This window comes from Orycteropus afer, unplaced genomic scaffold (assembly GCF_000298275.1).
Source record: "Orycteropus afer afer isolate SDZICR_OR568_19922 unplaced genomic scaffold, OryAfe1.0 scaffold00041, whole genome shotgun sequence".
In the NCBI taxonomy this organism is placed as follows: Eukaryota; Metazoa; Chordata; class Mammalia; order Tubulidentata; family Orycteropodidae; genus Orycteropus; species Orycteropus afer.
In genome coordinates, this window is record NW_006921628.1 from 11,043,940 (window position 1) to 11,060,063 (window position 16,124).

Consider the following 16,124-nt stretch of genomic DNA (forward strand, 5'->3'; position numbering starts at 1 on the left):
ACGGCACTTAACAACAGCAACAACATGCTGAAAAAGGACCTTAAAAATAAATAAATAAATAAAATACATATTCCTTTTCTGCTTTGTCTCTAAAAGTAGTAGTTGCTACTGCATTGACTCCAGTTCATGGCAACCCCATGTGTATCAGACTAGAGCTGTGCTCCACAGGGTTTTCAATGTTTCCAGGACTCTTTAGTGGCCTCTGAGTATACTTGAACCTCCAACCTTTCAAATATCAGCCAAATGTGTTAACCATTTGCACCACCCAGGTGGTGCAAATGGTCCCCTCTTTGTGAAGGGACATATATTTAGTCAATTTATACTACAGGCAACAATGACACTCTTAGAAAAATCTTTCTTTGCCGCCTAATTTTAAGTCTCTCTTCTTCCCACAGGAAAAAGAAAAAAAAAGCCCATTGCCATGGAGTCTATTTGAAATCATGGCATCTCCATGTGTCTCCTAGTTACTAGTTGGGTGATATTTGGCAATCTATGTCATAGCTCCTGGCCTTAATTTTCACATCTGACTGCAGGGAAGACTAAAAGTGAATTGCTCGGCCTATAAACAAAGACCCTTAAAGAGACATACAAATGTTAATTAAAAAACCCACAGGCATTGTGGTATAACTTGTTATACAATAGTTTGTATAACAAGTTGCAATGAGTATCTTTCTGGCAAGACTATAAGACTAGTTAATTTCCCTGGAAGACAGGAGATGTTGGGCCTCAAGGCAAGGCAGAAGAAAAACCTTACAAAGCAGAGCATTCAGGAACCTTCAGTAATAAGTTTAAATGCTCTTAAAGTGTCTACAAAATGCATTCTAAGAAAATGCATTCTAAGACAGCATCCTACAATTCAGCCAGCCTCAGGAAAAGTCTAAAAGTCTAGGGCTTTTTTGCCTCTACCTAAACACACCCATGGGAGCTCTGGTAGCATAGTGGCTAAGGCACTTGACTGCTAACCAGAAGGCTGGCGGTTCAAACCCACCAGCCACTCCTCGGAAGGAAGGTTGGGCAATCCTACTTCCGTAGTGATACTGCCTTGGAAACCCAAGGAGGGGTCGCTATGAGTCGGGGCGACTCGACAGCAAACAACAACAACAAACACACCCATTACCTGGGGAAGTAGGGTGGAGGTCAGCTTAGAGAGTAGAAGCAAATCTGAAGAATGGTGACCTGTTTGAATAAGACACTTTTTAAAATGACACACTGTCTTTCAGAGGAGGAATAGAAACAGGTGTACAGTCATGGCCCCAGGCCTGTGTTCTTAAGTAAACTATCTTGATCTTACAAAAAAAAAAAGACAAAGTGAACAGTAGAAAAGGTTGAAAATAAAATATGAAAGAGAGCTTCTGCTAGCACAACACTATATCCCTTCAGGCAATTGAGTGCCCAGCCAATAACATGATGACACAGGAGAATGAACTAAGCTTTCTAGAATCCAAGAGCCTAAGTACAACATACTTGACCGGGTGGGGGTAGTTGATAATGGGTCTTTAAGACATGAGAATACTTAAAAAGAGAGGGGGAGGCTGAGAGAAAGGTCAGGAAATGCACATATACTTTAAACAAATGAAGCTAAACTACCACCCATGATAACTAAAAAAGATATTTCATAGAGAAAACAGAATATAGGTCTTCTTCCATATCTGCAGGGGATTGGTTCTCTTATCCACAAAAGTCAAAAAACCAAACTCAGTGAGTGGATTGGACTCATAGCAACCCCTCCTTGGGTTTCTGAGGCAGTATCTCTATGGAAATAAATTGCCCACTCTTCCTTCCAAGGAGCGGCTGGTGGGTTTGAACCGCCAGCCTTTGGGTTAGCAGTTAAATGGCTTAGGCACTGCGAGTATTTGCATATAACCTACATCTGTCCTCCCATATGTTTTAGATCATCTCTAGAATACCTATAATATAAAATGAATGCTATGTAAATAGCACTTTATGCTCCCTCTTAGCCTTTGAGAGATTGTTTTGACCACATAATTGGTTTTTTGTTGTTGTTGTTATTTGTTCTTCTCTTCTCAGTATATTTTTGATCTGAGGTTGTTTGAATATGGGGATGAGGAACCCACAGATATGGAGGGCAGAGTACAATGAATATGTTTTCCAGCTAAAAATCATGATCCCCAAGTAGTTGATATAATTTTCATATAATTAAATTACTTCCAGTATGTGTTAACTAATTCTGTTTATAAGGTATATTTGATCTCAAAAGCTTAAAATATAAACATATTTGCTCAGGTCTGATGAAGCAGATAGTTCTAGAAAGGAAAAATGAAGTAGAGGAGAGGATCTTTAGCTGGGGTCCATAGTCTCTTAAGAAAGTGTATTAACAAGATTGACAGATAAAAATAGTGTTCAGTGAAATTTGAATTTCAGATAAACAAAAAGATCAAAACCTTTAAACAGAACCACTGGATAAAGTCCCTGGTTCTTAGGTTGCTTTTTAAAGTTTAGGTATGTTTCAAATGTTGTGTGGCAGCTCTGTTTAGTAAAAATTTCAGAATATCTATTATAAATATTTGGTGTATATATGCATCTTGACAAAGAAGTTAGCTACAGCTTTCAACAAGAATCTTAAACTTCCAATCTCCCAGAAGTTAAACATTTATGCATTAAATGAGATAAGTGAATCAAGCCCTGACATTTTCCTTCGACTTGAGCTTCCTAGTGGCCAGAACTGAAGAGAAACACGAAGAACAATTTACCAAATAGCAACTGGGGAGAAAAGTCCAGGGGTGAAAGAAGAGAATTGTGCCTAGACAGAAAGCTGGTTCACAGGGCCAAGATGACTTACATGGAGTCCCTTGGTGGTTAAGGTGCTTGGCTGCTAACCAAAAGGTTATAGGTTCAAGTCCACCCAGAAGCACCTTGGAAGAAAGGCCTGGCAATCTACTTCTGAAAAACTGACCACTGAAAATCCTATGGAGCACAGTTCTACTCTGATGCCCATGGGGTGACCAGGAATCAGAATTGGTTACAGGACACCTGGTGAGCAGACTTACATAGAGCCTGAGCCCTGTGATTCTCTTAAAAGGTCAGGTTTGCACTAAAAAAAAAAAAAAAAATATTTCTCACTGTTTTTATGAAAATTGGATCATAGAGGGGCTGGTGTGGAAGGGAGTGAACAGACTGGAGAATTCCGTACAAGGTGGAGATTTGGAGGGAGGAGCAGACAGGGCTGTTGGGAATAAGTTCTTCAAGGGTTAGGGGTTTTTTCACCTCAACTTTTATGTCTTTTGTAATCACAACACCAGGATGTTTGGTGAAATTGCTGCTCTGCCACCCTGTGCTCAGCAGGAAGTCCCTTTCCTGAGTCTGCTGGGTGTCATAGGGGGACGCCGCACAGTCTGTACCTGCGTCACTGGAAGTAGACGCGCAGTGCTGCCGCTTCTGCTGCCATTTCCTCCTCTGATCTCCAGGAGGCCGGGGAGTCCTCTTCTTTGTCATGTTTCTGGAGCTATGGAGGAAAAAAAAAATGTGCAACACGTTTATTAATGAGTCCTTGAGATCTACTCGAACAAGTGTTGTGGAGGGAATACTGAGCACAGTTCACTTATTAGAAGTTTGCAGGTCTGTGTGACTTTATGTGGTGGTGTCGAGTCAGTTCTGACTCATAGCGACCATATGTGCAACGTAATGCAACATTGCCTGGATGAGTGGTCAAAATTTTAAATTAAACAGCTTTCACGTAAGAATCCATAACTCTAGCTCCTGTAATACAATAACCAGAGTGGCTGTACTGTGGCCATTCACCGTCTTATAATTGTCTGCTGCAGAGTGGCTTCCTAGATGTTTTTCAGGGGGATGTTCTGCTATTTGCCATGATGTCCTCCGTTCTCTAGTGTTCTTATGCCAGGTAAGCCTCATTCCTTTGTTGAATTTCCCAGACCCTGAAGGCATTGAATGTGTCTTTTGTGGTGCAACTGCATTCTCGATTATTCCTCCAGCCTGGCCTGTGCTCCCCCTACTGCCCTCGGTGCCTTAGCTGCTCTTCTCTGAGCTCAGAGTTTCGTTCCGCCAACCAAAACAGCCCTGACTTATGATAATAATACAAGCACCACGAGTACTGAGAAAGAGTAGTACACCCACTAGAAGACGCTTCAAGCAGGCAAACGGTGAAAAAATTAAATGGAGAAAAAAACTTATAAAAAAAACTAGCAATTGGTCGTAGTCAATTGAATCATTTAAAAATCCTCTTCAGACACCCATATTTATTAAGAAAACACCTTGCATATATCTTGATTTACATATAGAGCGAGTAACATTTCAATCCTATCAGAGAGGAATAGGATGTTTGCAGAACTCTCTTCATTAAAAGAGCTCAATTTTCCCCTTTAATCTTCTATTGCAATTCATAACTAAATTTGTTATTCCTGTGTGCAGCTTTAACATTGTAAAATGCTTGAGGTATAAGTTCCTCACAAAATGCATTGTGTAGTATTTTGTGTAACTCGTTTCAAAGGATTAAGGCAAAATGTTTTAATAGCATCAATGATAGCTTGTATTTATAATGTAAAGGGCAGATTCTATGACACACATTATATGACACACATTATTTCCTTTACCGTATTTTTCGTAAATAACATTCATATACATATAATGCTCACAGGAAACTAATGCAGAAGAGAGTTGTGTGACTTGCAAAAAAACATATATAATGTACTCACTGAATAAAAATACAGTAATCCTTATAATAGCCCACACCCCACCGCCATCAGTCAATTTTGACTCATAGAAACCCTGTAGAACAGAGTAGAACAGACCCATAGGGTTTCCAAGGCTATAAATCTTTATGGAAACAGTTGGCTTCCTTTCTCTTTCTTCTGCAGAAGGGCTGGTGGATGCTAACTCCCAACTTTTTGGTGAGCAGCCCAACATTTTAACCACAGCACAACCAGAGCTCCTTAATAGCCTATAAGTCAGGTACTATTCACCTTCATTTTATCAATGAAGAAATTGAGGTTTGGGTCCAACAGTTTCATTCACTTGCCCAAGATCACCCAGCTAGATAGTAGTAGTGCCAGGGTTTCATTTTGGCCAGTCCCTGGCAACTTTTGTCTTTTTATCATCTTGGAACATCTATGGTACCATTAAAGAGTAAACATTTCTGGGCACTATTACCCCACTCCACCTGGTATATTTACGCAAAAAGAGCCTTTGAAAAGAATGTTTTCAACTGACCAAAAAGACAATGACCTAAAACCATCAACTTCGATATCTCACTTCCTAAACACTCCTAACCTAACCCAGAGACCTCACCCTGGCAGCTTGCAGCAGATGGAGAAATTTCTCTATTTATTTCAGAACAAACTTTGATACAGAAGGCAAAACAGTGCAAGAACTGGCAAAACAGCCTTGCTCTCCAGCTGAGCGATATTTCCACTCAGGGTGAGTTTGAGCCTAAATGAGGTTCATTAGCATATAGCTGGGCCACAAATACGTTTATGAGGGTCATGGATCTTCCGTTCAGAATTTGGTTGCTAGTATGCTAGTTTTACATTTTGCCACATAGATTTAATTCTCCTTAGTGGAAGAAAACCACATTAGAAAGTCATTTCCTTCCTTGCAAAGGCAGATATGATGGAATTGCTACAGGCAAATCAAACAGGATTGCTATTCTTCTACTCAAGAACTAATTTTCATTTTGGTATTAGTTTTAGGTCTGTCATAAATCCATCTTGTAACAATTCAATAGGATGACAAAGAACAATGCAAAACCCAGGAAATATGGCCTTCCCACTTCTGGTGCTCCCATTGAAAGGCACAGAAATCAAGCATTAAGTGGTCTCATCAACTCAGATCACACCAGATGAATCCAAATAATTTAGAGTCTCCAAATGTTAATGCCTTCTTAGTTATTAGCCAACCGTCTGTTATTGTCATATGCCTCACAGATGGCAACATTGTGCCAACGTTTAAAAGCTGTTTAGGAGAAATAGGAAATAAATAAAACAAAAACTAATCATAGTTGCAAAGCTCTGGTGTATATGGTTTTTAAAACTTAAGAGGGTTCTCACCTAAAAGCCACAGACTGTGTGGCTCTCTTTAGAACAGTGGTGCTCAACCCTGATTGCCCTTTGGAACCACCTAGGAAGCTTTATAAAACACTGATGTCTGGGCCCCTCCCGCAGACAATCTTGATTTAATTGGTCTGGAGGCTGCCTGGGTTTGGGGACTTGTAAAAACTTTTCAGGTGATTCTAAGCCACAGTTACTGTGGAGAAGCAATGCATTTGGGAGAAGTGAATGTTTCTGTGTATAGAGAGAGCCCAAACACCTACAGAACTAACAATTTCACTTTTAAGTCCATTGTTTGCAACCCTAGCAAAAGTATCCAGGCTATCCTTTGCAAACCTTGCTTTTGAAATATTTTTCTTCTGTTTACGCTCCTGTCAAAAGAGTGTTTGGACGACAAGGCTTGTCAGAGCACCTCAAGGATGTTGATCCAGTGCAGGAGTCTTTGAATGTATTTTTAATCCCTGCAGGAATAGGGAGCTCAGTGGAGGCACAGGTGGGCAAGACTTGCATCCTAGAAGAGCTCCCCAGGTGACCTGGAAAATGAACATGCTGCAGTTTGAAGCAGAGCTTGGCTTCCCCCAGGAAATCCAAGAACATAGTGGTCCCTGTGGTTGCCCTGGTCGACAATGAGAAGCCCTAATGATTTTAAACATTGCCTTATCCAAAATGCACTGCTGTTTTGCTCTGGGAAAGCTTTTCGCCAGGAGTTTCACTTCCAATAAACTTTCCAAACTGCCTTAAACCGCCCACAGGGATAGGCAGTGACCATATAGTAACCCAATAGATATTTATTGTGTCCCTGCAGTGCCTTGAGTTTTCCTATAGTCCAGCTTCTCAGATTATTTGCTCAGCATACAGATTGAATAAACACGGTGAAAGGATACAACCCTAACACATGTTTCCTGATTTTAAACCATGCAGTATCCCCTTGCTCTATTCCAACAACTGCATCATGGTCTATGTTCAGGTTGCATATGAGCACAATTGACTGTTCTGGAATTCCCATTCTTTGCAGTTTTGATGACCTGTGATATGCAGATGACACAACCATGTTTGGTGAAAGTGAAGAGGACTTGAAGCACTTACTGATAGACTACAGCCTTCAATATAAGGAAAACTAAAATCCTCACAACTAGACCAATAAGCAGCATCATGATAAATGGAGAAAAGATTGAAATGGTCAAGGATTTTGTTTGACTCTGCTCCACAATCAATGCCGACGGAAGCAGCAATCAAGAAATTAAACAATGTATTGCATTGTCTAAAAGACTTCTTTGAAGTGTTCAGAAGCAAAGATATCACCCTTTGAAGACTAAAGTGCATCTGATGCAATCCATGGTACTTTGTATATGAGCAGCCTCATATACATTTGAGAGCTAGACAATGAATAATGAAGACCAAAGAAGAATTGATTCATTTGAATTATGATCTTAGTGAAGAATATTGAATATATGTGGGGCTGCCAAAACAACAAACAAATCTGCCTTCGAAGAAGTACAGGTGGAATGCTCCTTAGAAGCAAGGATAGCAAGATTTCATATCATGTACTTTGGACATGTTATCTGGAGGGACCAGTCCCTGGAGCAGTTGAGAAAGTAAATAGAAAAGTAGAGAGTCAGCAAAAAAAGATAATGACCCTCAATGAGTTGGATTAACACAGTGCCTACAACAATGGGCTCAAACAGCAAGAATTGTGAGTGTGGTACAGGACTGGATAGTGTTTTGTTCTGTTGACTATAGAGTCACTGTGAGAACAGACTTGACAGCACTGGATCTAGAGCACTAAACAAGAAAGATCCTGTCACAGTCCTCATGGGGCACCAGGTAGGGGGAGTTGTTGTTGTTGTTATATGCCATTGAGTCAGACCTGACTAATAGTGACCCCTCCTTGGGTTTCCGAGGCAGTATCACTACGGAAGTAGGTTGCCCCATCTTCCTTACAAGGAGTGGCTGGTGGGTTTGAACCGCCAGCCTTCTGGTTAGCAGTCAAATGCCTTAGGCACTATGCGACTAGAGCTCCCAGAATAGACACCAAATGGTTTATTACTAGACCCCTTATCCTTACCAAGAGGGAAGGGTATTGGATGAAGTTAATATAGTTTGGAAGTCAATTTAATTTCACTTCATGATAACGCTTTGTTTCTTTGAAAGCACTTACAATGAAGAGTGATGGTGGAGAGGGGAATATCCAAGGCATGTCAAGCAAGGACTCTCTAAGAAGATGAAGTTTAAGGCCAGACTTTAAAAGGCAAGATCATTAATCATTTTATGCCTCAGTTTCCCAGTCTGTAAGATGGGGTTATGAGAGGAGTCTTTGTTGTTGTTGTTGTTATGTGCCGTTGAGTTGCACCTGACTCATAGCGACCCCTCCTTGGGTTTCCGAAGCAGTATCACTACAGAAGTAGATTGCCCAACTCTCCTTCTGAGGAGTGGCTGGTGGGTTTGAACCGCCAGCCTTCTGGTTAGCAGTCAAGTGCCTTAGGCCCTATGTCACCAGAGGAGTCCTTAGATGGTACTAATGATTAGTGCACTCAGCTGCTAACTAAAAATATGGAAGGTTCAAATCCACCCAGGGACACCTCAGAAAAAAAGCCCTGGTAATTTACTTCTGAAAAATCAGGCACTGGAAACTCTATGGACCATATAGTTCTACTCTAACACAAGTGTGAGTGACGACTGTGAGTCAGAAGCAACTCAGTGGCAACTGAAAAAGGGTGCTGAGCAGGTACTTACACATAATAAGTGCTACTAAGTGTTAGGTTCCACTGCTATTGCTACTACTGCTACTATTATTATTTCTAGCTGGATACTGTGTCCCATGACAGTGAGCACTGAGCACCCTACAGAGGTTCCCATAAGTAAAAGTGCCTTTCCAATTCCCCCAATGACCTGTATCTTTTGGATGGTAAGTATCCTAAGAAAGGATTACAAAGTATAACTATCAGAATTCAGATCCAAAGCAACTAATCTCATGAAAAATCCAAATCTGGGAAGGAAATTAACTCCCTCAGCTCTAAAATGACTCATAATAATACCTACCTCTCCAGGTTGTAGTAAGGAGTGAATAGAATGTTAGTAGAGGCTCCCAACTAAGGGTAAAGGTTTTAGAGCAAATGGTGATGGTCAGATGCAGTCTACATTATCCTGAGATTAGGGGAACTAGATTTAGCAACTGAACAACAAAGGATGCACAGTCAGTTGGCTTTTTGTATTTGGGATGAATTTAGACTAGAGAAAAAAAAGTTTCTGTGAGATTCAAATTAACTGGGTATTCTGGATTTTATCTGGCAACTGGACATAGGAGAGCCCTTAGAAAGGTTCCACAGGAAGTACTTCACTTGCATTTGTTAGCCAGGATGTCTCTAAACCTGTGGGGTAGCTCTGAATCCTGATAGAGACAAAAGAGATGACTGAAGGGAAGAGCAGACTCAAGGCTCTCATTCTATGTGCACTCTGGGGCAGGCTGACTAAGTCACTAGCACTATTTAAATTCTATAGCTCATCAACTCTAAGACACATGATTTTTCACATTTTAACATCTCTGAAGTCAAAACATGTCTTATAATCAATGCTGTGTCATAATTTACCAGGCAGTGTTTTCCCTTCTCAGTAGTACATAAAATAATAGCACTCCTCCTGGGAGTCAATGAGCTTACAGTTCTCCAACTCTCCTTCCTATAGATAAGTCACAGATGTTATAACTTAAATGTGATTCTGTTGCTTGTCCCACGGCTGATGCCATACATGTTGGTTTCCTTCTTCCAGTGTAACAGCAGAAGTTGAAACAGTTTTCACAGATGCTTTATTCTTTGGAGGAAAGCACGTACCAAAGTGACAAAGTTTGCAAAAAGTTATTTTGCAAAAAGTTATACCAAAGTCTTTGTTCATATTCAGCAGATAGAAAGTCTATGATAGTTCCTCAAATGGAAATTCTATTTCTACACAGCTTTGAAAACAGATTTTCTTTTTTTTTCAAATGTACCTACAGATAAATTATTGTCAGGGAAGGTAGTGTTAACAGGATTTCTGATCAAAGTACACTCATATGTCACTTAATGTCCACCATGCGTTCTGTGAAATATTTTGTAATTTGGACATTGTATGAACATCATATCATAGTCTGCTCCTGGATTTTCTTTAAACATCTCAAACAATCTTTGTGCCTTAGCAGTGATCATAACATGCTCTTTCACTTCCAGATCGATACTTCTCCTTTGCCTCTTGAAGCTGTTGTCACCAGCACTGGCCATGCTGCACTTCATGGTAATATTTTCAAAAGAAAATCTAACAAACAGAAATAACACTAGAACACTCAAAACAAAACCCAAACTCATTGCCATCGAGTTGATTGCAACTCATAGCAGCCTGTTAGGACAGAGGAGAACTGCCCCATTCAGTTTCTAAGGCTGTGAATCTCTACAAAAGCAAACTGCCTTATCTTTCCCGTGTGGAATAGCTAGTGAGTCTGAACCACCAGCCTTTTGGTTAGCAGCCAAATGCCTTAGCTACAGGGCCACCAGAACTCCTTATAACACTCAAAATATACTCAATACACGAGTTCGCAGGCAGCTTTCGACGTGTTGCGGCATACATTGTTATATGGTAATTTTTTTTTTAAATGTAGAAAGTACAATACAGTACATACATAAGCCAGTACCATAGGCTTTTATCATGACTATCAAGGTGTATGTATTATGGGTTAAATATATGCTGTACCATTATATGCCTGGCAGTGCAATTGCTTTGTATACAAGAGATATGAGATGCACGTGTTGTATGTGGAAAGCTGTTGCATTTGCTACGTCTTGTTCTCCTATCAGGTTGTCTTAACTCTATTATAACCTTATGGACATATATGCATTCAGACATTGCACGAATGAATGTTATGCAGCACACGAATGTACTGATAATGTGTTGATTCTGACATTGCATCTCTCCTATGCTGAATGTATATAGGTAATGATTAATTCCCTGATATAATGCTCATATTACCTTGGCTGTTGACATTTTTAGGGAGCTCTGGTGGTGTAGTGCTTAAGACATTTGACTGCTAACCAGAAGGCTGCCGATTCAAACCCACCAGCCACTCCTCAGAAGGAAGACTGGGGAATCTACTTCTGTTCTGATACTGCCTTGAAAACCCAAAGAGGGGTCACTATGAGTCAGATCCGACTTGATGGCAGTGAGTTTGGTTTTTGGTTTGGTTGACATTTTTATAGCTCTGTAATGGAATTATTTAACTGTTTTTCAGAATTTGCAACTAACCTTTAGTAAAATTCCCAATTGTCTTGAAAGGAGGGGAAAAATGAATGCTGCTATTTAATACTAACTTCTTAAAGAAGAAAGTAGCTATAAACTTGGGTGTTGCTATAAAAAAAAATTCCTATATTTGGTTATGATTGGTTTTATAAAACAATATCAGGCATAGATTAGATAAACCATTTCTATGAGTTGATGGTTCTCTTTAGATAGGCATTTATAAAAATAAAGACTCAAAAGGGAACTACTTGCATTAAATAGAAAAGTAAAGCATGATTTTTTAGATTCTCTTCCCTGTTACAACTTTCAGTTCAAACCAACAAGCATTTGTTGAGCACAGGCTATATTCCAGGCACTGTTCTAGGACTTAGGAAAGATATAACAACAAGTAAGCCAAAACATATTATCTCCCAGGATCTTACCACCCAACAGGGCAGACATTTTTGTACATCAGTAATTCAATACAAGTCAGACAGGGGTATGACCTGGACTAGAAGTTCCAACAAAGTGCTCTCAGAATATCTGGCAGAAAGTAATCATTGCTACTAGTGGGAGTCTGAGATTGACTTTGAAAAAATCAAGGATTCAGAATTAAGTTAAAAAGTGGTGCTAGGTTTTGAAAGGAAAAGGTGATCCTGGGCAAAGGGAAGAGCTTCACCAAACACATAATGCCTACATCAGTTCTCCTGCCACCTGTGCCCATGCCTGGCTTCACCAATTGATCACAACACTCTTCCCTCGTGGCTTTTGAGGGAGCTACCAGTCATCCATCAGAGTTGGCAAGAGAGCTGACATTTACTTGTCATTGTGGAAAGCTTTAAGCTTCCTCTTTTTAAAGATGGGACGTGTGCTCCTGAGGCCCAGAAGATAATCTCCAGTCCTACAAAGGCAAAGCTGCAAACAGCTTTGAATCCTACTGAAGGAAAACTGTTTCCTTTCCAAGTATCTTTCAGTCCTTCTGATTAATCAAGAAGAAAGTCTCTGTCAGCACTGGTATATCCTTAACACAGCACCAACACAGACTCTCTAACAAAAAACGCTAGCTAAAATATAATGTTGGTTGTGTTGCCGTCATATTTACATTGAGGTTGCCTCCTCCCATTTATGTCAAGTGATCTCAAGTTTCCTTTTTAAAGTAATGGTAGTTAAGTTAAAAATTAAAGTTGATTTCTTTTAAAAAATATGTTAAGTAAAACAGCATGGGAAATATTGCATTAACAGTCTGGTCTACAGGAAGGAAAAATATCTCAGAGGATGAGATTGAACTGTGTGGCTGAAGCAGGGGTGTAGGTGTGGCAGCTCATGGACTGAACTGAAGAATGATTTAGAATTCTTTATCTTTGACAGATAATTGAAGAAAAACAGAATAGTGATTTTCAGGGATGTAGTACTTTAAGTTAGGAAGAGTTTTGAAGGAAGCCCTGTGTGATAGTTAAAGTTGTGTGTCAACTTGGCTGGGCCTGGTTGAGTGGCTGGGCAGTTGGTAGTAGTTATTCCCCATGATGAGACTGGCAATCACCATCATGGTGGGATCTACCACAAGCAGATGAGCAGCTGCTTTATGGATGTGGTCTGCTTCCCATATATAAGCAGCAGGTTTGGGAATGGTTTGTAGCCTATGTCACGCGTGAACCCTGCATGTAGCCAAGTCGTTGTTCAACAGCCTGCCATGTTGTTTGGTAACATTGGGACTGTGCCTTTTTATTTGTCAACCTTGAGCTTGTCAGCCTCAGCAGCCAGCCAGCAGCTCAGTGAAGAAAAGCCTCCAGCTTCAGTGGGCCAGGAGCAGGAGGCAGAGCTGAATGCCGAGGTCAAGGGGCTTTCACAGAGCCCCTAGATCCTGGCACTTTGAACTCGGACTTAAAGCCTCCAAAATTGTACAATAAACTCCTGTTTGTTTAAGCTATCCCATTTGTGGTATATTCCTGTCAGAGTGGCACTAAGTAACCAAAACAACCTCAGTGAGGAGGTGATTCTAAGCTGAGATGTGAACAAGAAAGAGTCAGTTGAGCAAAGAGCACAGAAGCCTTGAGGAAGAGGAAGTTGATTGGTTTTGATAATTGGCTAGAGGAGTAAGGGAGAGGCTGTGTAGTGGGCAAGATGGAAGATCATTGGTAGCCTGTGGGTATCAGTAAGCTGTTTTTATTTTCGATGGGATAGGAAGATGCTACAAGAGTGTTGTGTGCCATTTTAGTCTATTCTGACTCACAGTGACCCTATAGGGCAGAGGAGAACTGTCCTATAGGGTTTCCTAGGCTGTAATCTTTATGGGAGAAGATCTCTAGTTCTTTCTCCCATGGGGTGGTGGTGCTGTTAGATTATAACAGTCAACCTTTCAATTAGCAGCCCAGAGTTGAATAACTGCACAACCAGGGCTTCTTGTTTTGAAGGATTAGAAGCAGGAAAACAAAAGGGCCAGGATAACTTTTCATAAAGAACATCCTGGCTGCAGAATGGATTAGAAGAGGACAAGCTACTGCAGCAACCAGGCGAACAGTGATGGAAATTTGGGTGGCATGGATGAGGAAGGGGCAGTGAGGATTGAGCTCCGTTCCCTACAAACTAGTGTGATAGTGAGTTACCAGCAATGTTGCAGTTAGTAAGAGGGGCTTGGTTGCTCCCCATAGATGGCTCTTCTCCTGTGACAGCTTCCTTATGACCCTTGTCTATAAAGTACATATTGATCCAAGTTCCTCTGCCAAGCCTCCTCTGAACCAGCATTCCTACCCAATATGCACCTGTCTTTAATCTTAAAGAAATAAAAACCAGTTGCCATTGAGCAGATTCTGACTCTTGGTGACTCCATATGTGTCAGAGTAGAATTGTGCACTCTGTGGTTTTTAGTGGCTGATTTTTTTGGAAGTAGATAGCCAGGGATTTCTTTTGAGGCATCTGTGAGTAGACTTTAACTTCCAACCTTTGTACCAAATGCAATAGCTGATTGTTTGCACTACTCAGGCACTGTTGTTCAATCATGTACTCCCCAAATCTTTAGAGTGATGTTTAGCTGTGTTTCACAATTATGGACACTTTCTGACACATACACTTCCATCCCCCCACCATCTTTTCACCACATGGTTTCTTCTTGACATTGAGTGTCTGTCCTTTCTCTTAAAAAAAAAAAAAAACCTCACTGCCATGGAGTCAGATCTGACTTATAGTGATTCCTCTTTGGGTTTCCAAGGTGGTATCACTATGGAAATAGATTGCCCAACCTTCCTTCCAAGGAGTGGCTGCTAGGATTGAACCACCAGCTTCTGGTTACCAGTCAAATGCCTTAGGCACTATGCCACCAATTGAGCAGATCATGACCCACACTGGGTTCTGTTGTTATGTGCCATCAAGTCGGCCCCAACTCATAGCGACCCCTCCTTGGGTTTCCGAGGCAGTATCACTACGGAAGTAGGATTGCCCAACCTTCCTTCCGAGGAGTGGCTGGTCGGTTTGAACCGCCAGCCTTCTGGTTAGCAGTCAAGTGCCTTAGCCACTATGCTACCAGAGCTCCTAATTGTCCTAATCAACCACTCCTTGCTTTCACTTGAGGCAGAAGATGATCTTGGATCACCAACCTCTGGCTGCCATTTTCTGCTTCCTTAGAATCTCCAAGGTTCTTTAAATATTTTTCCTTTTGCAAAAATAGATCCATTGCCTCCCTTTTTTCTGCAACAAGGGATCCTGTGAGTGGGTGCCCTGGACTAAATGCTAGATCATGAGCATTCTCAAACTAAAGCAAACTCACTGCCATTGAGTGAATTCCAACTCATAGTGGCCCTCATTGGCTTTCTGAGGCTGTAAATTTTTATGGAAGCAGACTGTTTCATTTTTCTTCCACAGAGTAGCTGGTGTACACTACTATCTCTGGTTTCCCCTGTTCATTATAAAGTTTCTAGAGCCCTGTTCTTTGCCTTTTACAGACAGAACGTCAGGTGATCAACAGAGCATTCCCCATTTGGTTAATTGCCAAAGCTCTGAGTTATGGATAAGTTACTTGAGTAAAAGCAAAAGTTTTAGTGCTGCCTATGGGACGAAACTGCTGAAATAAGCTCTTATATCAATTAGTGGCATTCCCACCTTCAAGGAGTAGAGAGTGTTGATGTTAAAGAATTTGTAACCCCCAAAAGTATTTATTAACTAGAAAATCACAGCACTGGAAAACACTTATGCCAAACCACTGTACTATAACAGAACCCAATTGCTTATCCAATTATATATTAAAGTATCACATTGTCAAGCCGATTGCCAAAGCAATGTATGAAACTTTGCCAGCATCACATTTGGACCAGATACTATTCAATTGATTGTATTGAGAATAAGCTTCAAAGCATCCCATGTACCCTATAAAAACTGAATAAACCTAGGTAGGTCTATCAGGTTTGCTGGATTACATGGCTGCTGTCAGAAAATTACTTTAATTGGTTGAACATTAAAGTTTGTTGTTGCCCATTGAAAACTTGTTAGGAGCAGCTCAGCAAAGAGTAATGGTGGCTGTTGGTCCTGTGCAATTAGTTCATTAAAGGACTCTCTTCTTGCCAGGAGGCAATCAGGGAGGGTCACCTGAAATGTGTATCTGAGAAAAATAATGCCTAGACAGGGCCTCCTCATGCTACCACGCTGATTCCTGGCTCCGACCATTTTGAACGTTCACATGTCAGGGCAGTTACAGAACAGAAGGAATCAGGAACTAGGATATGAAGAGCTACTGAGGCCAATATTTGATTCATTGGGTTAGAGGAAAGAATCCCTGAGTGATGCAAATGACCAAGTTGTTTAGCTGTTAGCCGAAAGGTTAGTGGTTCAAGTCCACTTGGAGATGCCTCAGAAGAAAGGCCTGGGAATCAATTT

At 40.8% G+C, this 16,124-nt stretch overlaps 1 protein-coding gene across 1 annotated transcript in view; it reads right to left on the reverse strand.

Moving 5' to 3' along the window:
- Nucleotides 1-3,364: 3,364 nt before the first annotated feature.
- Nucleotides 3,365-16,124, reverse strand: part of FHIT (fragile histidine triad diadenosine triphosphatase) — a 360,151-nt gene continuing 347,391 nt past the window's right edge. The window contains exon 5 of the mRNA XM_042780472.1: nt 3,365-3,463. Coding sequence (XP_042636406.1) covers nt 3,365-3,463 — 99 coding nt within the window. The remainder of the gene's footprint in view (nt 3,464-16,124) is intronic.